The 24,945-nt window shown below is 47.6% G+C and overlaps 1 protein-coding gene across 2 annotated transcripts in view; it reads right to left on the minus strand.

Moving 5' to 3' along the window:
* Window positions 1–24,945, minus strand: part of PRDM10 (PR/SET domain 10) — a 118,333-nt gene that overhangs the window by 31,648 nt on the left and 61,740 nt on the right. For both annotated transcript variants that reach the window (XM_051847849.3, XM_089314321.1), the window contains exons 5-11: window positions 19,462–19,687; window positions 17,506–17,747; window positions 14,523–14,726; window positions 10,183–10,255; window positions 8,223–8,340; window positions 4,575–4,704; window positions 3,850–4,092 (exon numbers count right to left, since the gene is read on the minus strand). In XM_051847849.3, coding sequence (XP_051703809.1) covers window positions 3,850–4,092; window positions 4,575–4,704; window positions 8,223–8,340; window positions 10,183–10,255; window positions 14,523–14,726; window positions 17,506–17,747; window positions 19,462–19,687 — 1,236 coding nt within the window. The remainder of the gene's footprint in view (window positions 1–3,849; window positions 4,093–4,574; window positions 4,705–8,222; window positions 8,341–10,182; window positions 10,256–14,522; window positions 14,727–17,505; window positions 17,748–19,461; window positions 19,688–24,945) is intronic.

Genomic DNA, 24,945 nt, shown 5'->3' on the forward strand with positions numbered 1-24,945 from the left:
TTTTTTCTTTTTTTCTTTTTTTTTTTTTTTTTTTTTGACAGGCAGAGTGGACAGTGAGAGAGAGAGAGACAGAGAGAAAGGTCTTCCTTTGCCGTTGGTTCACCTCCCAATGGCTGCTGCGGCCGGCGCACCACGCTGATCCGAAGCCAGGAGCCAGGTGCTTCCTCCTGGACTCCCATGCGGGTGCAGGGCCCAAGCACTTGGGCCATCCTCCACTGCACTCCCTGGCCACAGCAGAGAGCTGGCCTGGAAGAGGGGCAACCGGGACAGAATCCGGCGCCCCGACCGGGACTAGAACCCAGGGTGCTGGTGCCACAGGCGGAGGATTAGCCTAGTGAGCCGCAGCACCGGCCTCTGTCTACTTTCATGACTGACTTCAAGGAAAGATGGCAAACAGGTGCTACCGCTGAGGCACCAGCCTCAAGACTCAGGGCACACCTGCCCTGGCAGTCACTTCCTTTCCCCAAGTTTGGTGATGTTTCCAGGGACAGACGCAGCACACAGCGACTGATGCCGGTGCTGCCAAGGATGCCACTACCCCTCGGGGACAGAATCCTGCCCTTGGCTTTGGGTTGGTCCCTTTTGCTTCTCGAGTCTCCTGTCATTTCTGATTAGCACGCGCACCTCGGACACTTGATTTAATCTCAGCAGTGACCTGGCTCTGCTTCTTGAGTTCTGTTGACAACTCTTGCCATCTTTGTTCATTTCCATGGAGCTGTGAACACTGGCCAAGGCCTCAAGAGCAAGGCTGTCACTTCTCTGATCTAATGATTCCAATTCCTCCTATCACAAGGCAGTAACTGTGTTGGAACTGTCCTGCCCCTTGAGCCTCCTGCTGGCCACTGCTACCCTAGTAGACCGTCCGCAGCTCAGAGTCATATTTGGTGCATATTTTTACAAGTAATCATGACAAATGATGGCAGCGGCACACGGGCCCGTCGCGGGTTTTCTGCCCTGAGTTCCAGTTCATCAACTACACCAGACTGAATGGTACAGCAGTGGCTCTAAGGACGCCAAAACAGAATCATTGTTAAACTCTGTGCCACAGGAGTCCACTCACTTTGCAATGAAATCCCAGACAACACATTCCTTGCAGACAAAAGTCATAAAATGCTTCTGAAGTTCGATATTAATAGCTAAAGGAACCTAAATTATTAATCAATTTTCATACTATTTTGCTCTGACACTAAAAGGAAATCAAATAATCACATTGATTGGTTGGTTCTCCCTACCCCCTCCCTCCAAAAAAAGATTTATTTATTTGAAAGACAGAGTGACAGAGAGAAAGTGACAGAGAGAGCTTTCCACCTGCTGGTTCACTTCCCAAATGTCTGCAACGCCCAGGGCTGAGCCATGTCCAAGCCAGGAGCCAGGAACTCCTTCCTACTCTCCATGCGGGTGGAAGGGACACAAGCACTTGGATAATTGTCCACTGCTTTGCCAGGGACATTAGCAGGGAGCTGGAGCACCGGCACAGCAGCCAGGACTGGCAATCCAAGATGGAATACTGGCATCGCCAGGGTTGGCTTAACCCAATGCACCAAAGCCAGCTCCTGGTTTTGGTTTTTTAAAGCAACTTTTCTTTTGGCCTGCTTCCTGCCCAGCTTTCAAAAGCTCTGGTGGGCTGGCCCTGGCCAACATGCCTCACTCTCGACCGCCCTTCAATCAGCACTGGCGAGCGGGCCAAGTTGGTGTTTGTCCTATCCCATCATCAGAACCAAGCACACACCACATCTGTGCCTCTCACGCTATGGCTACCCTCCTCTGGAAGCATCAAACTCCTTCCTGGCCTCTGCTTCAAGGACCAGTCTGTGTGTCACCTCTTCCATGAAGTGTTCCCTAACTCCTCCATCTCTCTCTCTCTGGCCTTTTGCTCTTCTGAGTTCCTATAAGCAATTACATGTTGACTGTAAACTGTCTTCCATTCGTGCTGACTTCATATTCAAACTGTAAGCTCCCGGGTGACAAAGCTCAAGCAAAAATTCTATTGTATACCTAGCCCAGTGAATGACAGCTGGAACTCAGTACCATTCCGTATGTCATTCAGACGGTTGTAGAGCTGGAAGGGACCTTGGAGATCACTTAGTCCTACCCTTCATCTGTATACAAGGAATCTGAGGCCCAACATTTACCATTGACTTATATGCTAATAAATTATTAGGATTCAGTAATTTGCATTTACTGTAGCAACCAAACTGTGGTTTCCACCGTGATTTAGTGAGTACAGGTTGCAAAGAACGGTGGGTCAGGCACACACTTAAATAGCATTCTGTTAAGTGAAACACAGGAAACAAACCTACCTGCAGCTCCAACTGAGCAGGCAGCATTAGAGGAGAGAAAAATAGTTACATTACCAATTGGATTGGAAGACTTTCTTGCGGTTGGTCCTTACCAATCTGGATAGAAAAAATACGTAGCCTGCTTTTTAGAATGTGTGAGAGGAAAAAAAAAGAAAATACAGCCCAGATAAGACTGACCTCCAAATGCCATATACACATGGCTTTGGATTTGACACAAAGAATCTTATACTGAAACTAGTAAACCAACTCACTCAAAAACACATGCTCAACTATGGCTCAACTATGTTTGTATATCCACAGTTTCACTCTATGTATGGGCTTTAGTATTTTCCTTAAAAAAAAAAAAAATCTAGTAAAGATGTCTCTGGACTTAGTAAAAAAAAATCAGAATGGCAAAAGCAGAAAATATAGTATTTGGGTGCAAGAACGAAGTGCGGGAAAGACTGGGGAAGAACTGCCTTTCCAGCCTATATTTAAATACGCTTCCACAACCTGTGGAAGTGATCCAGACTCAGCCGAAACTTTCACATTTCAAAGACCCTCAGGAAGGTGGGTCAGCCTCAGAGTTCTTACAGCCTGTCAAAGCTTCTATGGCCATAAGTGCCTCAATGTATTTGTAGGCATGGACTGAAGGCATGGACTAGACTATTTTTCAAGGTCCCTTCTAGCCTATAGGCAAATAAGAAGACCAAAGGAAATAAATACTAAGCTAAAAGGACCATCCATCCAGAAAGTGTAGAACCAAGAAGACACACACAGTCTCTCTGACCTACATATAAGGTACCAGTACAAGTCTTTATGCACCCAGCTGCTGTAAACGTGGGTTTTATGCCACTGGGGGTTTTTGTTTTATCAGCACAGACATTCATCCCACAAACCCATGTTACTTTCTGCACACCTCCAGTCTCAAATCCTGCCTGGAAAACACATCTGCATTGGAAGCCACAGTTAAAGCCAAGAAGCAGGTTCACACCAATGGCCCGACACCGACTACTTCCGGAACCTACACTTCACTTCACGCTCTCCCCAGGTGCGTGGACTGCTCCTGGCTTAGCATCTTGGACACAGGCACCTCTGCACAGGTGTCTATGCCATTTGCTAGTTTCCCCTTGGAAAATGCAGAAAACCAAACTTAGTTACCCAAAGTTAACTTGAGAGCTACCACGAGGCACAGATTAGCCTGGCTTAAAATACAAAGTAATTATTACAATGCAATGTAGTTCCTTCTCCATTTTCAACCTGTGAACTTGGGGATGCAAAGAGCTATTCTACTTTAACTATACTAGTCCAGGAGCTACCAAAATCCTGGCTTTTGGGTCATTACTGAACTGGTTGAACCTGGCAGCCGCCACACTAGCCTACCACAGCACACAGAGACTTTGAGAAACTGTTTATACTTTCTTCCAAATCCAAGGGGTCATGTGTGTGATTAGGATGAGGCAAGACTCAGACGTGGATGGTGGGGAGGCTGGAACACAGCGCACCGACAAAGCTGGCTGGAGGAAGGAAGATGGACAGCCAGTGAGCGAGGGGCACGCTTCCCACTTACTCGGATGCGTTTGGCTCTGCGCATGTCGTCGGCAGTCAGAGTGCTCTGGGTAGGCGCCACGCTCTCCTCGTGCTGTGGCTGCAGGTGCAGGGTGTGGGTTTCTGGTTCATGGTCCAGGGAAGTCGGGGTTTCCTGCGGTGGCTGAGGCAGTGGGATAGGGGTCTGTCCTGGTTGGTCCAGCCCATTCGGAGTAGCTGGTTCAGTCTCATCAAACTGCTCCTTTGTGGGAAAATGTAGCAAATCCTGAAATTTGCAACAACCGGGAATTAGTTCCCTACCTGAGTGAAGATCAGTGCTGGGAGGACTGTCAGCTGAGATTTGGAATTGCTGCTGACTTTTAAATGACGAGATTCAAACCCCTCGGGACCAATGTTCTCCCACTGGGGGAGTTAATTAGGCACCTGTGCACGGACCACGAAAACTAGGAGGTGCTTCGGACCACTCTGCGAGGAAGAGACTTCTGGAATATCAATAATTTTAATTGTTTAATTAGACAAAGCCCTCCTCTAATACCTCTGGTTAATTACAAATCTTTAGGGCAGCCACGTTGGTTCCTGCCGTAACACTTGAAACATACATTCTTTCCTGCTAATTCTCCTGTCACACTGCGATGGCCAGCAGCAAAGCCCTCAGATGACAGGGCTGCGCCGTGTGAGAGGTCTCTATAACTTCAGTCCCGCCAGAGCCCTGGCCAGCCCAGACTGCAGCTTTCCCATCCCCAGTACCTGCGTCCCGTCATCACTCTTCTCCCCGTTCTCGCTCGTTATTTCCAAGCGGATAAATTTTGGAGGACGCCCTGGCCGCCGACCTGGGCCGAATCGTCTCTTGCCTCGTCCCCTTCCTCTGCCTCTCGTTCTGGGAACAAGACAGCGGGTTACAAATAATCACAGTTACAGGACACCACACCCCAAATATTCTCCTAGGTCATCCTTGCCTGCCCCAGAGTCTGACTTCTCACAGTTCCCCCAAGGAATGTGGCTAAATTCATGTTTTCAGTTCCTCCAACCCGAAACATGCTTGTAAACGCCACACACATTGTGTCCCCTTTCATGGGTCTCTAACACGCAAAAACCCCTGACTTAAGAGAGACTCCGAAAGTATGTCACGGAAACCTCTCTTGGAAGGGGCGTGCGGTCAGATGCATAAGGACGAACGCTGTGTGTTCTCAGATGTGGAAGCCGAAGTTGATGTCACAGGAGCAGAGCAGAGCAGAGGTGCCCAGGGCCTGGGAAGGGTGTGGGGAGGGAGGGCTGGAGGGAGGACTGGGACAGGGACCAGGGAGTGCAGGTGTGTAGGAGAGCAACTTCTGGTGTTCTGTACAGGGCACAGCGTGGTTCACAGCAATTAGTTCAATCATTCAAGAAAACCAGCAGAGAGGATTTTGAATGTTCCTAACACCTAGAAATGACAAACGTCTGAGGTGCTAAATATCAGCCACCCTGATCAAAACATGTATTGACATGCCACATGTATCCCCTAAATGTGGATGTACAATGAAAATGTGTCCCTTAAAAATAAGTTTTGAGGGGCCAACTCTATGGCATAGCAGGCTAAGCTGCCGCCTGCAATGCTGACAACCCATATGGGCACAGGTTTGAGTCCCGGCTGCTCCACTTCCAATCCAGCTCCCAACTAACGTGCTTGGGAAAGCAGCAGAAGATGACCCAAGCGCTTGGGCCCCTGCACCCACTGGGAGACTCAGATGGAGTTCCAGGCTCCTGGCTTCTGCCTGGCCCAGCTTTGCCTTTTGCAGCCGTTTGGGAAATGAACCAGTGGATAGAAGATCTTTCTCTCTCTTTCTCTCTCCCTCTCTCTCTATAACTCTGCCCTTCAAATAAATAAAATTAATCTTCATCCAAAAACAAAAAATAAAATACACAGCCCAACATTCCTCTCAAGTGTACACTGAACTGATGCCATGGAAAGGCAGCACTTGCTACTTACTGCCGATTGCTCAAACAAGACTCCCAGCACTAAAGAACTAACAACAACAACAACAAAATTGTTTTTTAAAAAAGACAGGCCGGCGGCACGGCTCACTAGGCTAATCCTCCGCCTTGCGTCGCCGGCACACCAGGTTCTAGTCCCGGTCGGGGCGCCAGATTCTGTCCCGGTTGCCCCTCTTCCAGGCCAGCTCTCTGCTGTGGCCAGGGAGTGCAGTGGAGGATGGCCCAGGTGCTTGGGCCCTGCACCCTATGGGAGACCAGGAGAAGCACCTGGCTCCTGCCTTCGGATCAGCGCAGCGTGCCGGCCGCAGCGCGCCAGCCGTGGCGGCCATTGGAGGGTGAACCAACGGCAAAAGGAAGACCTTTCTCTCTGTCTCTCTCTCTCACTGTCCACTCTGCCTGTCCAAAAAAAAAAAAAAAGATGTGGCTGTAGGAAGTGTATTATAATATTATTCAGATCATGTTTGATTCATTCTTACACACTCATCTACTTAACAATTTAACAAATGTTATATATTTTTTCCAGGAACCTGTAGAAGATTCTTCATTATGGAAAGTTCTGAACCTTGGTAAATGTAGAGACAACAGCATTAGGAATCTAACACGGGTACCTACAACCCAACTTCAACATTTAGCAATGCATACTCAACCTTATTCCATCCAGAGCCCCCTACTAGCACACACACATTCCCATTAGACTGTTTCGAAGCGGGCCCCAGACATCATTTCATCTGTAAATATTTCAGTATGTATCTCCAAATCATAAAGACTCTTTGTATATCTGTAACCACAATACCATTATCACACCTTCAAAAAGCCTGTCACTCACTCAGTATTATTCTATCTTGCCAAAGTCCAAATGGTCCTAAGTCTCAAACTCCTATCAGCTGGCTAAAAAACATTTTATCTGCTATATGTCATTCACCATCCTAGCCACAAAAGTTATAAAGTTATATGCAACACTTTTTTTCCCCCTGCAGAGGTGTAGGAGAAGCAGCAGACATATAAACCAAAATTGCAATATAAAAAGTGCCACCACAGTAGAGCTACCAACAGTTTTAGGGATACCAGGAGGAGGGAGTTAACTTTCACTGTCTGCCCCCTCAGATACTTCTTCCTGTGGTCACACCCTAGACTTTGCTATCCTCAGTAAGTCTCCCTCACTAAGGCCCCAACCCCTTTGCCCACTCTGATACCATCTCTAGGTACGCACGCGCACGCTCTCTCTCTCTCTCTCTCTCTCTGTCTCGAGCGCGCGCGCCCTCTAGAGCTGGATGCAGCAACTCTTCAGCCTCACAGCTCCAATCCAATTGCTCTGTCACTGACCTGTAATCCTACACCCCCTTTCTCACTCAAACTCCAAGGTCATTCAGTGTAATCACTCCCTAGGATTTGCTCTCAATTCCCATGCCCACTGCTGCGTCATTACCCCGCCGGCCTGTGCACGCTTGGCAAAACCACAACCCTGTGTAATCCAGTTCCCTGGCCGCTCTGCCCCAGGGCCCTGGCAGCTGCGTGAAGCTGCAGAACAGCACGCAGCCTTGCGAGTAGTCTCATTTGCACTTCATGACCATGAACCCCAAGTTCATATTGCAGGTAACTGTGGCGTACCTTCCCTAGAACATCCACTTTCCCACTGGCCTGGATGGCACTTCTCATGGCCTCCAGTCTCCAAACCCCATAAACGTTGACAACCCTGTATCTGTGCCACTGGCACTACCCTATTCCAGCTCAACTGTTGCAACAGCTTCTACACGAACTCTTGGTCTTCACTCTTACTCCAGGATAGGTCAACACGATGTTTCAATTGATCCAGAGGGATCTTTTAAAACTAAATTAACATCAGAACACTCCCCAGGCAGAACCCTCTGAAGACTTCCTCCTTTCACAGTTAGAATAAAATCCAAACTTCTAACCGTCACCCTTAAGGCCCGACCTGACCCGGCACCTGCTCACCCTATCCTACAAGACTGTCCCCTCATCTGCCTTTTTTTACATAGTGGAATTAAACACAGGATTTAGTTTTATAAAGGCATTGTTCCACTGAAAAAAAAAAGCTTGAAAATCAGAGTTACAGATTATTTCAAAGGAATTCAAGAATGCCTATTTCAGAATCTCAAGGGGGACTATAAGGTGAGAGGATCGCTCTTTCTTGGTATTGGTTAAGTGGAAATGATTAAATAGCAAACAGGGGTCGGGAGAGGAAATGGCAGGTAAGACATTCCCATTCCCCTCGGCAGGCTCCCAGCAGCACCCGATTACCTGGTTACTCCTCCCTCCCTCCCTCCCTCCCTCTCTCTCTCTCTCTCTCTCACACACACACACACACACACACCAGGCAGCATTTACTAGTTCACAGAAGGTACAGAAATGATTCTGAACCTTTACAGACAAACTAAATGCATAAGCACGTCCCCTCATATATACCTGCTAAACACATCCAGTTTCTCATCATGAGAATTGAGATGCTGTTGCAACTGCTCTGAGCTTACAAACCGGCGATTACATTCATAGCAGGGCCAATTCTTCTCTTGCTCTCGAAGAACTACAGGCACAGGAGAGAAATCATAAAGGCTGATGATCAACAGATACCAGCAAAACTCAAAGGCCCGCCGCCTCCACCATTCTCATCTCACTGCAGCCCGAACAGGTCATCATTATATGGTATCTTCTATGTGCATGGCTGCTTTGTTATGAAATCAAAGGCTTATAATTTGGCAGAGTTCTGAAAACTTATTTTCTGATACATTCATGACAGACATCAAAGGAACAAACATCCTCACACTATCTCCCATCTCCCATATGCATAAACCAACCCACTCACACCCATCCACCCACACACATATACACTCACCACTCTGGGAAGACAGAAAGACCTACAAAGAAGGCCTGATTCAGATAAATTAGTGATTCAAACCCTAGTTCCACAACCTAATCACTTGATCACAAACCACTTAAATGTCAATGTGTAATATAACTACCCAAGCAGAATGTCTAGAAGTATCTACTAAAGCTAGATACGTGCATATCCTACAACCCAGCAGCTCCACTTCTAGACACATGCCCAACAGAAGTGCACACAGATGTTATTAAAACATCTTGACACCTAAGGTCATAGCACTCTTCAAAACAGCCAAACCCAAAAACAATCCAGTTGTACAGTAAAGAATTTGGCTGACTTCTGTCTCTGATTCCTGGGAGGTAACCGCTAAATCAGGGGAATTTACCAAGTTGTAGGAGCATCTTTTTATTCATGGTGGGCTGCAGACTGAGTTTAGTCGCACGGCTGATGACTCAATCCACCATGCCTCCAAAGCGATGCCCTGATAAAAACTCTGAACACTTAAGCTCGAGTGGGCAGCTACGGTTGGCAATCACACATCACTGGGCCAGGAGGGTGACCACCCTGAGGGAAGCCGAGGCCCCTCCCAGACCTGTCTACAAATCTCACATGGCTGGTCCTGATATGTATCCTCTGCAATAAAACTTTAATGGTTAAATACAGACTTTGTGAGTTCTAGGAGTCATTCTAATGAGGGGATATTGGGAACTCCCCACATTGTAGCTAGCTGGTCAGCAGGGAAATCGGCTGGTGTCTGAGTGAGGGCAGTCTTGAGGAAGACTGTGCCTTTAACCTGTGAAATCTGACCTAACTGGTGGGAGAATTATAGTGTTAGAATTATAATGCCAAATCTACAGTAAAGTATACAAATCAATTGTGACAGAGTCACAAAACAGAATCCCACACAGTGAGAACACCTAGGTTACAATTATATACAACAACGTGGCTGATGTCCAGACCCAAAAGTGCAGATATCATACACTTCTATTTATGCACAATTGAGGAACAAGCCTATCATATCATGTGTGGTATTGGCGGTCCAGACAGTAATTACACCTGGGAGTGAGAAGGAATTAGAAGTTCCAGGTACCTGCCATATTCTGGTTCTTATCTGGGGCAGGTTAGTCAGCTGTGTTCACCTTGTGAAAACTCAGCAAGCCACATGCTTAGGATTTGTGCATCTTTCTCTATGTAGATTATACTCTGCTAACATTTACATTAAAAAAGAACGCCAATGCTTGCCTTGCCATGTCCTTAGAGATAATTAAATCTAGATAGGAGCTGCCCTCTGTACTAGGTTCTAATTTCGTATTTGGAGGTTTTCATTATATTAAATACTATTTTCCAGCTCCCAGGCAAGACATGTAAATACTCCTATGTCATTGAAATCCAATCCTAGAATTAGATGGACATGGGCAGCTCTAAGAAAACTACTGGGATATCTTCTGCAATAGCTTGAGATAGGAAAATTGGAGGTGACATAAAGATAAAACACAAACAAGTCAGAATTCATAGAGGGAACGTGAAATATAAAAGTCCAACCACCTTTCCTTTCTTCCTCGGAGATGTCATGGATTTTCTGATTCACGAACTCGGCATAGGATGCAGCATACCACACCTGCAAGGACCAAGGAGATGGTCAAGAACTAAGGGAAGATGCCAGATATGCTTTGCATGCTTAGTTTATTTCTCCTGTTTACACGAAGCAATGCAGGTTTTTCCACAGCCTGTTAAAAAATGTTTGTAATTTTTAATATAACACTGAGACCCTCTCCCATAACACCCATCCAGCACGCAGACTGTGAGGAAGTCCATCTGTGAAGACACACTGCCTGTTTGCTGCTTTTTTCTTTTAAATTATTTTTGTTATTAGAACAACTTCACAAGAATTATATTCAAAGCTTCTTTATCTAAATGAAAACAGCCTCTTCTGGTTTTCTAATCTATATTTAAACACAGGCTTTTACTCAGTTGTAATCACAGTGGCTGCCACCCTCCCACCTGCCCTGGGATCACCAACGACTACTTCAAATACTCTGTCATTGTCTCGGGTCTCCCCTCCCTCCTACTCCGCCAGCTGCCTGTGCTCACTCTCCCTGGCCGGTTCCCCTTCCTCTCCCTAACTTCCAAACAGAGCATTCCTCAAAGCCTAGCCCAAGACCAGGGCCTTCTTCCTTCATGTCCAACCAACACTACGCTAAGGACTCGCAGAGCCTCGTTCCCGGTCCCCTCTAAGTGCACTGTCCTGCTGACCAGGTATTGTGGCTGTCTCCCTGACTGCTCGAACTCTGCACATCCACGAGAATTCTCCAGGCTTCCCATTCACATGCCCGCCCTTCTGTCACCCCACCTCGATAAATACCCTACTTACCACCCAGCCGCTCAGACCTGGAACCTAGAGGGCGTCTGATTTCTCCCCTTGGCTGCTGTTTAATATTTCAGCAAAGATGGTGGCTTCTTCCCACATTCACTGCCTCTGCTTCTGCCACCCACGTGCAGGCCAGGATTGTCACCTGCCTGGGTGACCACCAGACTGGCCTTCTAACAAGGCTCCCCTCTTCCCTGTAGTCCACACAGTAGCCAGAGCGGGCTTCGTAAAACACCATCAGACTCTGTCATGCCAGCGATGGCGTCTCATTTCCTAATAAACCTAAGGCTTGAGCTGAGCCCCAAGGGCTCCGTGATGCCCCCATCTCTCTAAGCAACCTCAGCCCTTGTGCCCCTCCCTTGCCCAACCCTGACCCCAAAAGGCCTGCCCCCAGCTCCTCAAACATGCCAGCACTTCCCCATCCTAACCCTTGCTGTTTCACCCCCAGGAATGCAGGGTTCTGGCCCAGGCCATCCTCTGCACTCCACAGCTCTCAGCTCAACCAGCAGCCCTTCATCGAGGCCTTGCCCACCCATCAGATCCAAGTTGGTTCCTTTCCCGTCACTTGCTGGTTTCCCACCATAGCACTTACCCAAGTTGATTTTATCTGCTTGCTTACCTCTTTCTAGCCACTTCCCCCTCCAGAATGCAAACTCCCTGAACACTATTTCTAGTGGCTGCAACACAGCAGGGGTTCAATCACCGAACATTGTTAATGCCCTACAATGTTTACGGAAGATTACTTTAAATATATGGAGACATCTGTCTAGGGAGACTTCATTTTTAACTGGGGAACAATATTCGACAGGGTGTGAATTCCATCATTTACTATGCCCCTTTTAGGTGGTTTCTCATCTTGCTGTTTCAGATTCTAAGCCTCAGTTCCAAGATTTTCCATTTTCAGATTTTAGCATCTGAGAAATCACAATGTGTCTCCAACACTGTTGTGCTCTACAGTCACTGCTATGCCGGTGCCTTGCGACAGGCTCAGGCTCCTACACAAACCTGGCCAAGCTCTTCGCACTGTTCCACCTCATCCTGTTTCCAGCCCCATCAGCACTCCATGGATTGTTAACACTTGCCAAGCAATGCAAATGAAGACAAAAAAATAATCCATCAGAATAAACAAAAGAAATATCAAAACCATGCAAAGCTGGTGAGCATCCCTACAGCGCCTCTCTCATTAACGCATCAGACAGCGGATTGTCAGAAACTTCCTACTGACTCCATCAAAAGCCAATTAACTTCCAAGGATAGGAGATTCAACCGAGGAAAAAGACACAGACGAATTCATTCAAATGAGAAAGCACGAGTATTAAATCCTGCAAAAATCCTAGTGGTGGCCTGGGAAAACAGCCCTGAAGCAACATTGGAGAATATAACTTTAAAAATAGTGTATCATCATGGGGCTGGCATTATGGTGCAGCAGGTAAAGCCACTGCCTGCAGAGCCAGCATCCCACATGGGTGCCAGTTCGAGTCCTGGCTGCTTCACTTCCAATCCAGCTCTCTGCTATGGCCTGGGAAAGCAGTACAAGATGGCCCCAAGTCCTTGGGCCCCTGCACCCAAGTAGGAGACCTGGAAGAAGCTCCTGGCTCCTGGCTTCAGATGGGCACAGCTCCAGCTGTTGCAGCCAATTGGGGAGTGAACCAGTGGGTGGAGGCGTTCGCTCGCTCTCTCTCTCTGCCTCTCCTTCTCTCTCTGTGTAACTCTGACTTCCAAATAAATAAATAAATCTTTTAAAAAAACAATAGTGTAGCATCATCAACACTCCTGCTGGTACAGATGACGGTGCACACAAAAACACCAAGACCATGGTAAAGTAGAGCAGTGATTCAGGAAAAAAGTCAGACTCCGCACACAAAGCCATTTACACCTTAACCAATTTATTTTGCCTGTGTGCCTTTTTAGGTATACACGAGTATGCTGTGACTTGAAAACGAAGTCGAAATAAGTCTAAAATGGTTTGCTCAAGAAATATAAAATAATGATTTCTGTTGCTGTTAGAAAGGCATCACGGAGGCAGGAGTTTGGCACGGCAGTTAAGACTTGGCACAGGATGCCTGCACCTCATGTCGAGAGGCCTAGTGTGAGTCCCGATGCTGCTCCCCATCCCAGCTTCCTGCTCATGTGCAGGCTAGGGAGATGAAGGCTCAAGTAGCTGTGTCCCTGTCCCCCATGTGGGAGACATGGATTGAGTTCCTGGTTCCTGGCTTCAGCCTATCCCAGCCCCAGCCATTGTAGACATTTGCGGAATGAATGAACCTATGGACAGGAGATCTGTCCCTTTCTCTCTTTTTCTCTCTTTGTCTCTCTCTCTCTTTATAACTCTTTCCCCTCACTCCCCCTGCCTTTCAAATGAATAAAGTTAATAAAAAAAAGAACTAAAAAAATTATTGGAATAGACAGCGTTAAGGCTGGAAGATTATTTAGCCGATGGTTTCAACGATAAGTTCTGGGTAGCTTTTGAACAAAATCCAGGTCTTTGTTCTCCTCCCAAAGAGGTATCAATTTCTGTTCTTTTTTTTAAGATTTATTTTATTTATTTGAAGGGCAGAGTTACAGAAAGGGGGAGACAAAGAGAGAGGTTTTCCATGCACTGGTTCACTCTCCAAATGGTCACAATGGCTGGGGTTGGGTCAGGTAGGAGCCAGCAGCTTCTTCCAGGTCTCCCACATGGGTGCAGGGACCCAAGAATTTGGGCCATCTTCTACTGCTTTCCCAGGCACATTGGCAGGGAGCTGGATCAGAAGTGGAGCAGTGGGGTCTCAAACCAACATCCACATGATATGCCAGTGCTGCAGGTGGTGGCTCAATTGGCTCTCTAAAGAGGTATCAGTTTCTAGCTTTCACCACTTTTGAGCGTCTTGCAGTTCAGTGTTCATGTACTGATAGGCCATTTCTCATCTATTTTTCCTTTTGTATCAGGAAGGGAACTCTGACTCCTTCTTTTGGCCATGTCCCGAACATAAGCTTTTGAAAAGAAGAACTTGGCATTTACAGTCACAGCAGAATTTTCATTATGTCATCAGATGTAAATATTTAAATTCCAACAGAGTTTCCACAAAATATGTATTCCTGAAATCAGAAGTCAGCATGTAGAATTCTTTGAGTCCATGTAACATTTAGACAAAAGGAAAAGAAAATCCTACCCAGACATCTTTATTCGATTTTACAAAATGTCCTATTTCCCAGCTCATTTTTATCTAGCATGTGTACGTGCTAAGTGATCATCACCTCAATCTCCCCAGCACTAACTCCCGTCGGCCACAAATACCTACTTCCTTACCCGTGGACTGAAGGCCTCTGTACAAGTCTTTTACAAGCTTCGAAGCCACGTACTTTTCATCACGTTTTATTTACAGGGTTATTTCAGCAACTACTCAACAGGTAAGTGAATTAAACAGGAAAGAACCATTTTTGTAAGAATCCCACTTTAGGAAAAAAAAAAAAAAATGACAACGGGCCCTCAACAATGGCTTCTGCTAGCAGAGGGCATGGGCGGCCGGCAATGTACCTTCAGCTCCTGCTTGGGCTCCACGTTCTTTATCGTCGTGTAGTACACGTGGTGGCCGTACTGGTACGCCACCAGGTTCTGCTCCAGGTGGTTCTGGGCTGGACGTACAAACATCATCCAGTTACAAAGGGTCTCATCAGACAACTCAAACCACAGGTCTTCATGCAAATCCCTGTCTTTTCTGTCCCCTTTATCAAGAGAAACCTGCAACCAAAGAGAAAGTAAAAAGCCACACCAAACACACAAACAAGTAAAGCCTTCAATATGACTCACGTTATGTCACAATATACAAAGTACTGCTCCTTAAGTTAACCAAGCATCCTGATTCTTCCCTTTGCATCTAGAAAGACACTGCAACCGTGATTCGCCAAAAGTAAGACAGTGGATACTTTGGCCTCCCCTGAAGGAGAATTATCCAGCAAAAATTTTTAAATTATCAGTAGAATGACATGATTTAATTCATATTTTATAACAATATCACCAAAAAATGCTACAGATAAGCCAGAATATGCATACAAAACACTCTCTAGTGCCTTACAACTTGCCTTCTCTGTGGATCCAACTGCACTGGATCAAAATACGAGAGACATGTACTTCTCTATCAGAGTAAGACTCTTGCTGGGAATCTCCAGCACTTAGCAAAGAAAACCTCCCTGTTGACAGCGATGTCTCAAAAACCACATCCCCACATTCACCCCTTCCCACAGCCCTTTCCCGGGCCTCCAGAGTGGCTATCCAAGAAGCAGATCACACAGAACGTTGGGCAGAAATTAAAACATCAAACATAAAGCATAGAGATCAATATAAATATGCTTCAACATACAGTGAACTATTCTTTAATGAAAGATTTGACAGGACAGGCATGTTTCAAATTTGAAAAGTGGCTTTCTTGCAAACATTAGTATCACATGACAGATGATTTAAGTCTGCAAAGTTCTCTTTGTAAGCCAAAGTTGTTTTAAAAAAGGAAAAAAGGGGCCAGCACTGTGGCACAGTGGGTTAACCCACTTGTCTGCAGTGCCGGCAACCCATATGGGCACTGGTTCAAGTCCCAGCTGCTCCACTTCCGATGCTAATGCACCTGGAAAGGCAATGGAAGATGGCCCAAGTGCTTGGGACCCTGCCGCCCACATAGGAGACTGGAATGAAGTTCCTGGCTTTGGCCTGGCCTAACCCTAGCCATCTGGGGAGTGAACCAGTGGATGGAAGATCTCTCTCTCTCTCTCTCTCTCTCTCTCTGTGTGTGTGTGTGTGTGTGTGTTTCTCTCTCTCTGTCTGTAACTCTTGCCTTTCAAATAAATAAATCTTTTAAAAAATTTTAATAACAAAGAAGGAAAAAGACTGTCAGAGCTCCTGTTATGAGCTGAATTGTATACCCCCAAAATCATGCTGAAATCCTAATCCCCAATCCCCCAGAATGTGACTGCATTTAGAGACAGGGCTGTTCAAGAGGTAAAGTCAGGGAAGGCACTCAACCTAATGAGTGAGATGCCTGTTAAGACACCTGCATCAGGGCTGGTATTGTGGCACAGTGACTTAGGCTACTGCCTATGATGCCAGTGGGAGACTCAGCTGCTGTACTTTCAATCCAGCTCCCTGCTAATGCACCAGGGAAAGCAGTGGAAGAAGGCCCATGTACTTGGATCCCTGCACCTATGTGGAAAACTTAAATAAAGCTCCTAGCTCCTAGCTTCAATCTGGCCCAATTTTGGCCATTGCAGCCTTGGGGAGTGAACCAGCAATAAAAGATCAACCTCTCTCTCTCTCTCTGCTTCTTCTCTCTCTGTATACACTCTGCCTTTCAAATACATGTTTAAAATATTTTTAAGAGCAAACAAATAAAAAAGACACCTGTGTTCCACAGCAGAGCGCCTGGCATCAATTCCCAACTATAGCTCCCGACTCCATCTTCCTTTTAATGGACACTGTGGGTGGCAGAGGTGATGGCTCCACCCATGTGGGAGACTGGATTGTGTGCCCAGCTCCTGGCTTTGGCCAGGCTTAGTCCTGGCTGTTGTAGGCAACTGGGGGGTGAATTAGCATATGGGAGATCTCTGCTGTCTTTCTCCCTCTGCCTCAAATAAAATGTAAAAATAAAATTTGTTTAAAAAGTAAGCAAAGAACATTAAATAAGGTAATTGGTGGGTGTTGTGATACAACATGTTAAGTTGTCACTTGAGACTCCTGCATCCCCTGTCACAGCAGTGGTTCAAGTCCTGGATACTCTATGCTTCTGATCCAGCTTCCCGCTAATGAGTCTGGGAGGCAGTAGATGGATCCCTGACCACTGCACGGGAGACCTGATGGAGTTCCTGGCGCCTGACTTCATCCTGGCCCAGTCTCAGCTGTTGTGGGCATTTGGGAAATGAACCGGCAAACAGAAGTACTCTCTTTCTCTTTCTCTCTCTCTCTTTCTGTCACTTTGCATTTCAAATAAATATATAAATCTTCAAAAAATAATAGACATCAATGCAATGGTTGACGCACCCTAATCCGATATGACAGTCCTTGGAACACAGGCGACTAGGACACAGCCAAGCGTGCACACAGAGGAAGACCCTGGGAGGTCACAGCCAGAGGGGGGCTGTCCACGCACCACGGAGGGAGAGGGAGGCCTCAGCAGAAACCACGCCGGCTCCCGTCTTGGTCTTGGATGTCCAGCATCCAGAATTGTGAGACACAAATTTCCCACTTGAGCCACCAGCCTATGGCATATTATGGGAGCCCCAGTGAACCACTACTGCCCCCTCCTCCAACACTACACGTCTTGGAATACTTCACGTAATGTGACACGGAACTGAATTGCAAACCTCTGCTCTATTGGTGAGAGTTTCCACTGACAACAAATCAGGCATAGAAAGTAAAACACACGTAAACAATTGCTGTGAAATTGAAATTGAGAGATGGCTGTAAAAAAAAAAAAAATGAGTGCCCTTGGAAAAACTGTTAAGAACCAGGTGAAGGGCAATAAAGCATTAGTTACCTTTAGGTGAATGTAACAGTCTTTCAGCTCGGAGCCCCTGACGAGGGGCCCCTCCACGGGGCCAAACTGGGTGCGCTTGGGGATGCGCCTCTTGGAGAACACCCCACCAAGGAACCTGTCTATGTAGAGGACCAGGGGCAGGCTGGCTCTGGCGCGGGTGAGCACGGGCCGATTGGGGATCGGGTGCAGCGGGCCGTGCTTCGGGCACACTGAAGAATGGGCGTTGTTACACTCCTCACACCCTACAAAAGAGAAGAACAGTCCAATTCCTCAGCAAGACTTGACCCCAAGCAAAAAGTTCTGACCTGAAAAATCCCCAAATCTAAGTTTTCAAGCCAAATTCAATTAACTCCTGCAGTGGCACCATCTAGCCAATTTTAATCCATTAGCTTTCACAGACCAATAAAAAAAAAATCCTGTAATTTTCCTCTTAACATCAGGCAGAATTTGCCTACGCCTGCCAAAAATAATATGCAGGCTGTGACTTTTTGCTCTGCGGTTTGGTGAGTCAAACAGTGGCCAGTAAATCCACAAACCAACTACAACGTGCCTGAAAAAGACAAAAAAGAAGCCCTTATCAGGCTAAACGTTGCAGAAATCTGATGAGACAAAAGTAGGTGAATTCTGTAGTAGGTAAATTCTACCTCAATAGAGCTGTTAGGAAAAAGAAAACCCCCCGAGAGTGCTGCTGAACCAGTGTCCTCCAAGGGAGTCAGAGGAGCCGCACCACCCAGGCAGGACTAAGAGGGAAGGTGCTGCTGAGCAGCCCGGGGCCCAGCGCACAACCAGCGCACTGCATGATGACAGCGCTAGAATGAATGAACGCAGCACCCCACCCTTCGCTTGGACATTCTAGTGCATTCTAGGGGTGTTCAGCTTGCACTGGTCCAGCCCTCCCCCCTCACTGCTCTCCCCACTTCTTGGCCAATAGCATTCATCTCTGAGTCAACTGTCAGCCACAAACAACACAAACAAATCCACTCTGACTCTACTCAGGCCAGGTGGTGGGCTGGGTTAGGTATTTTCAACTTCTGTAAGTTCTCAAATAATGGAGAGCTACTCTGTACGAATAGTGAGAGGACAAAGCCACTTTCTGTACTTCTGACTTCGGAGTTGCCTTGAGAAATTGAAAGAAATTCAAGGAGAAACAACAGGAAGGAGTTCTCCGGGCCTGGATGTGGAGCTTAGACAGTGGCCCCACGCAGACAGATTCTGTCACTGCCACCCAGGGGGTGTGACAGAAGCTGCGTGAGGTCCCAGAGTTCAGAAAGCCCTGGTAACCCCCATCAGTGAGGCCAGAAGTCGGCCAACAAGCAGGAAAACTGACAGAAAGGAGCAATGATTTGGTAAGAGGGGAGCAGAGGCCTCGCAGGCAGGCCAGAAAGAGAGGCAGGAAGGTAGGTGTTGGGCCTAACACAGGCCGCCTGGTTTGGAATCCTGACTCACAGCTCACTAGCGCGACCTTGGAAAACCCCACCCCTAGGACTGCGCAAAGCTAGAAGTGCATTAGTGAGTGGGGAGGGCCAGTGCCTGGGGCATGAGGTGCGCTTTTAAGAGCTGCTTAGGAAACAAGTAAAGCAGCAAAGCAAACATGGGAGCTGAAATGGCTGAACAGTCCAGGACCGCACAATCTTATCATGCATCCAGGAGCTGAAGTGCTGGTACCGAGAAACCCTAAGCTGGGGTTCCCCCACCCCTGCCCCCCAACGCAGCCCTGAGATACAGAGCAGGTTGCATAACTTCCTCTGAGCTGCAGCTTCCTCGTGGGGAAAACTAGAGAGCAGGCAAGCAAGTCTGGGGAGATGATGCGTGCAGAGCGTGGGCCAGAGGGAGGACTCAGTGCATGTGTGTGGACCGTGTTCACACTCACACTCCTGCACACACACACACACACGCATATGCACATGCACACATCACATAAAGGAACCCACAGCTCAGCTCAGCCCCCACACTTACACAGGTCATGGGGGTCAAAGGGCCGGGGCGGGTCCGGCTCCCAGTCATCCAGATCTGTGTCTTCACCATCTTCTTCCTCATCTTCCTCTGTGTCCTCGTCCTCGTCCTCATCCTCTTCCTCTTTTGCCTCCAGTCTCCCTATAGGGTTCTGCAGAGCTGCCAAAGGGTCGGAACCGTCCACGCTCTCAATGGAGGGCAGCACCTGGTTATGCACTGGCAACGTGGCCTGTACGACAGTGCAAAGCACAAAGTGAGCAGACACCTGCATTTTGTCGGCTGGTGCACACACACACACACACACGCACATGTTAAGTGCCAGGTTGTGGTGGACTGAATCCTTCACGCTGGCTCCCTTCAAGGCCCTGGAAAAATGACTTCCACCTGTAGCAGTGAGGAGGAATCTGGTTTCATTTTGGATGTCACAACCTTCCCTTACCCCCTGCCCCACATCTGGGCAGCCTGAGAAGCCAGCCTGGGTGCTTCCTCCTCCGGCACCAGTGGAAGACTCACACCCGGCAAGATCCTGACCACGTGCCTCTGACCCACCTGAACCTCAGTGAAACCCACGGTCCTCTCCTCACTCTCAAGGCACACCACACCTGCCTGCCCAGGGACTTCAAACATGGAGGCAGTAGGCCTTGTCATAAGCCACCTATGTATGGGACCATCAGTCTTCATATCAGAGCCAAGTTGCGGGTCCCTCCCTTACTGGCGGCCATCAGCTAGGAGAGGGAATGATCTGACCTGCCTTCAGCCACCTCACTTGTGAAACTGTGCATCTGTGAAACTCAACAGTACAACACGTGGCTGGTCCCATGCCACGGTACCAGCCAACAGCTCTCCCTTTAAACATGGAAGAGAGGTTGAGCTTTTAAAGAATGAGGAGTAGACATTTGATGCATCAGTTAAGACGTCAGTTGGGACATGCACACATCGTATATTCATGGGCCTGGGTTCAAGTCCCCGGATCTGCTTCCAATTCTAGCTTCCTGCTAATGCACACCTGCATGGCAGCAGATGGTGACTAAAGTACTTGACACCTATGTGGGAGACCCAGATCAAGTTCTGGGCTCCTGGCTTCAGTCTGGCCCTGCCCCACCTGTCATGGGATTTGGGCAGTGATCCAATGAATCAAAGATCTCTCTCTCTCTCTTTCTCCCTTTCCCTCTCTTTCTTGTCTCTCTGCCTTTTGAAGAGATATTTTTTTTAAATGGGCCTGACTACATGGACACACTCACACTTGAGAATAAATAAGTAGAGACAGAAAATGGTGCCTACTTGTTTCACCATGCTGAAGTCACTCTCTTGCAAATAAGATGAGGTTTGGGTGGCAGCGTATCGGTTAATGCCATCTCACCAAATGCAATGACAGGGGGAAAAAGGCACACTAAGAAGTTCTCTTGCCTCCAATATGAATTGATTCTTAATCCCTTTCAACCAATCTTACGTCTCCTGCCTGATTAGCAAGCTGGGGTCAGATTCAAGCTATGTACCCTTCCTACTCAACAAACCAAGTGCTTTAAGATGCCGATCCCTGCTTCTTTGTCTTCCCATTTGCTGTCTGCCTCACCAAGCTTCTACAACCTATCACATTCCAGTTTCCCAGTGAACTAACTCTGGTGCCTCCAGCCTTCCCTGACTCAGCTCTCCACTCTTACAGCACGCAGAGTCATAGAAGCCCATGCTACCCAGCCCTCAGCCTCACCCCTCCCCTAGGCACCCCTAGTCATTTTGGGACAGTTCTGTGACAGTTTCCATGGGGGCCAGAGCTCCCTGTACCACAGTATCTTCCATGCATTGGTTGGAGCCTGGGACTTTGCTCTGGAGTTAGGTAAATTCCCTGCCACATGAGTCGAATATTTGAAGACCAAAAACCTGTAACTCATTCTATCATTTCTCATATTGTCCAATTTCCAGCTCCAGTCCTCTCATTGTCTTCATTTATCCCTCAGTGGATTCTGTATGATTGTGACCACAGTGTCAGCCTGAATTAGGGCTTATGACAGCCAGTGCTCTACAGTTAACTAAAATCCCCGAGTCCCGTTTCCCCCTCATAGACAGCTATTAAGCCATTTGTCTCCTCCTTGGAACTTCAACAGATGGTTTCACTACATGGTGATTTTGCATTTATCACCAGTAAACTCACTTTATGGCTTTTATGCCTCCTTCCCAGTGTGCCAAGACCCTTCAGAATCCCGAGTCTGACACCTCCCATGTTAGCTATCACTCAGAGAGGCCCTGTAGCCATTGCTAAAAGCCTTTGGCCTTGGCAGAGAGCAGTCACTGCCACGTGAGTCCACCCTGCCTCTGTACCCGGCCCTCAGGAAAGGAGAGTATGAGGTTGGGAGGCACACAGCTTCAGAACAAGCCCTGCCTGCTGCTCGGCAAGCCACGAAACTTCCTGGGCCTCAGTCTAAGAACTTCTTCAACTCTGCACAGAAACAGCGCTGGGGGTGTTCAGACTGCAGTAGTTGATGACCACTGCCCAACGTCTGTAACACTCAGACTCGGGAGAGCAGATAAAATCAGTTACCCAAAACAGGGCATGCGTGTTTTCACACGCACTCACTTCAAACAGGAGCCCTGACTCTTACATGGCATTGCTTCCCTCTAACTTGGGATCCTTGAGAAATTTTTACACAGGAAGACAATATTCTACATGAGTCTGCCTCAGCTTAAAAAAAATAAAAATAAAAAAGGCAGGGGCTGGTGCTGTGGCGTAGCAGGTGAGTAAAGCCACCACCTGTAGTGCCAGCATCCTATAGGGGTGTTGGTTCAAGTCCCAGCTGCTCCACTTCCAATCCAGCTCTCTGCGATGGCCTGGGAAAGTAGTGGAAGATGGCCCAAGTCTTTGGGCCCTTGCACCCAGGTGGGAAACCCAGAAGAAGCTCCTGGATCCTGGCTTCAGATCGGCACAGCTCCTGCTGTTGCAGCCAATTAGGGAGTGAACCAGTAGATGGAAAACTTCTCTCTCTCTCTCTCTCTCTCTGCCTTTCCCTCTCTCTCTCTGTGTAACTCTGCCTTTCAAATAAATAAATAAATAAATCTTTTAAAAAATGGCAGAATAAAATGCCATCAAGGGTTAGGACCCCACCAGGAAAAGAGCAGGGGACCTCTGCCCGTGCAGCTGCTCCTCTCACTGCCTCCCCTGGCACCCAGTTGGATCCTACAAAGAGGAGACTCCCTTCCCACCATCTGGGAGCACAGGTGACGAAGCACCCTGCCTTCTAAATCTTCAACTCCATGTCAGCGTTAGCGATGCATCTTCTAACACATGGAGCAAACCACAGCCTATATGCACCTCTACCCTTCACCCCTCCTTTACTTCTCCACGGAGCCAGCCTCAAAGAAGCCAGTCTGTGATTCTAGTGAGGCTGCAAGAGATTTCTTCCCAACAGACGCCATTAGAAAGGCTCTGGTTCAGCAAGGTTGCTGCTGGCTTCTCGCCACTGCTGAGAAAGCTGACATCGAAACACTACCCGCAGCCTTCGCCTCCCCAACACCGGAACTCGCCTAGAAGCCGGAGGGAAAGGCTCCAACACAAGCACCGTCCTTAGGGGCTAGAGCAGCAGCGGTGGGACCCGTCCCAGAACCCTGCAACTGCCGCTGAAAGGAACAGGCAAGGTGGATGCCGACCCCTTCATGGCAAGAAGCCGGGCGGCTCTAGATGGCGCACACCCAGCAGGCACGCGTTCCAGTGTGTTCAGTGAGTGACCACCGGTCCAAGCTCAACTGATGCTGAGCACAGGCGTATATTTAAATGCCTTTGAGGCCTGCAAATGCTATCACACAGCTCCAGAGAGGCGGGGATGAAATTCAAATTCTGATGTTGCCCCCTGCTTTTTTGCACTACGTCACAGTGGCCCCGATGGAATTCAGTCTGTTGCAGCGGAGAAGGGGAACACCAGCCACACCCTGAACACCACAGCGCGGTGGCAACCACACTCACGCTCCCCAGGGAGGGAGTGGGCGGTCGGCTGGTAAAACAACACGCAAGCCTACTTCACTTAAAGGACAAGAGTGAGGAACAAAACAAGGTTAATCCTGCGCAGCGTCTTGTCATGTTCAATCAAGCTAAAGGAAAAAAAGAATTTGTTCAATTTATGGTGTACGGCCTCCTTCTCTAATTATTTCTCAATCTACTGAATGCATTTCAGAATGCAATTTATCTGAGAGGTGACATACAAAACCACGCTGGACAGCAGCAGACACAGGAGTGTCTTGATTTCCTACTGAGACCAATTCTGAGAGCAGCAGAGTTTCTGCGCGGTGTGCAGGGAGCCACCCAGGTTCATTTTCAGAAACAAAGAGGAGTTCTCGAGGGCGCCCCCAAACCTGGAGACCCGCAGCACCCTGCTTCCGGACCCGGGGTGGGGGGGTATGCACAGGAGTAAGGCTTCAGATGGATTCTGACACCGCCAAAAACAACTGAGAAAAGGCACGTTTGCTAAGGCAAAAACAAAACCCCAAACGAGCAACTGTCATTCGTGCTAAGCCCTCAACCCGACTTCCTATCCAGAATTTATCCAGGTCACCGAATAAACTGACAACTGCTGAGGTGCTATGGCCTGCAATAAAAACCGGGCTGTTGAAAGCAGTTGCGATGAGGAGACGCTCAGCCAACAGTCACACGGCCTCCTGATGTGGGGGTTCGCGGAGCTCTCCGCCCAGAACTTTCCTCTGGGACGAAACACTGAACCAAGCAGATTGTTTCTGGAGATTAGAGGAGATGAAGGGCCCTTTGAGGTACAAATGACAACAAAACCTTTAATTAAAACTGTGCCTTAATCTGAAAGCAAAATGCCATTTTGCCTATCAGATGGGCAAAATTTGAAAAGAATGCAAACACCCAGTGTGCCAAGCAAGGGTGTGTGGAAATGGGCATTTCCCATACATTGTCAGTGAGAACATAAATCTTTTCAGTACCAGCAAAGCAATTTGGAAAGTCTTGGGAAAATAAGTTTCCTATCCATAAGGTCTGACTTCAAACATATAGCAAAAAGAGAAAATAGTATTTTAAGTCTCATCTAACTCTTCTCTCAGCTTTGACAGTTGCCAACTTGCAGCCAATTTTATTTTAACTAGTCTTCCACCCACTTCCTCTCTAGATTATTTTGAAGCAAAGCCTACACATTATATGTCTCACATATACCTCTAAAAGAAAGCAACTTTTATCATATCTAAAAGATTAACCACTCCTTAATATTGTCAAATATCCGGTTACAGTTACAATTTCCCCAACGGTCTCTCCCCCCCTTTTTTTACTGTTTTATTAGAGGGAGGATGCAAACAAGGCCCAGATCATCTATTAGCTGCCTTCCTCTTCTTTTTCCTTGTAATTTATCTGTGGGAAAAACAAGGCATTGATCCCGTAGAGTTCCTGTAAGCTGAGTTTTGCCAACTGCACTCTTGTTTTTGTTTTTTGTTTTTGTTTTTGTTTTTGTTTTTTTTGACAGGCAGAGTGGACAGTGAGAGAGAGAGAGA

Source organism: Oryctolagus cuniculus, chromosome 1 (assembly GCF_051225735.1).
Source record: "Oryctolagus cuniculus isolate XC-2025 breed Fujian yellow rabbit chromosome 1, ASM5122573v1, whole genome shotgun sequence".
Lineage (NCBI taxonomy): Eukaryota > Metazoa > Chordata > Mammalia > Lagomorpha > Leporidae > Oryctolagus > Oryctolagus cuniculus.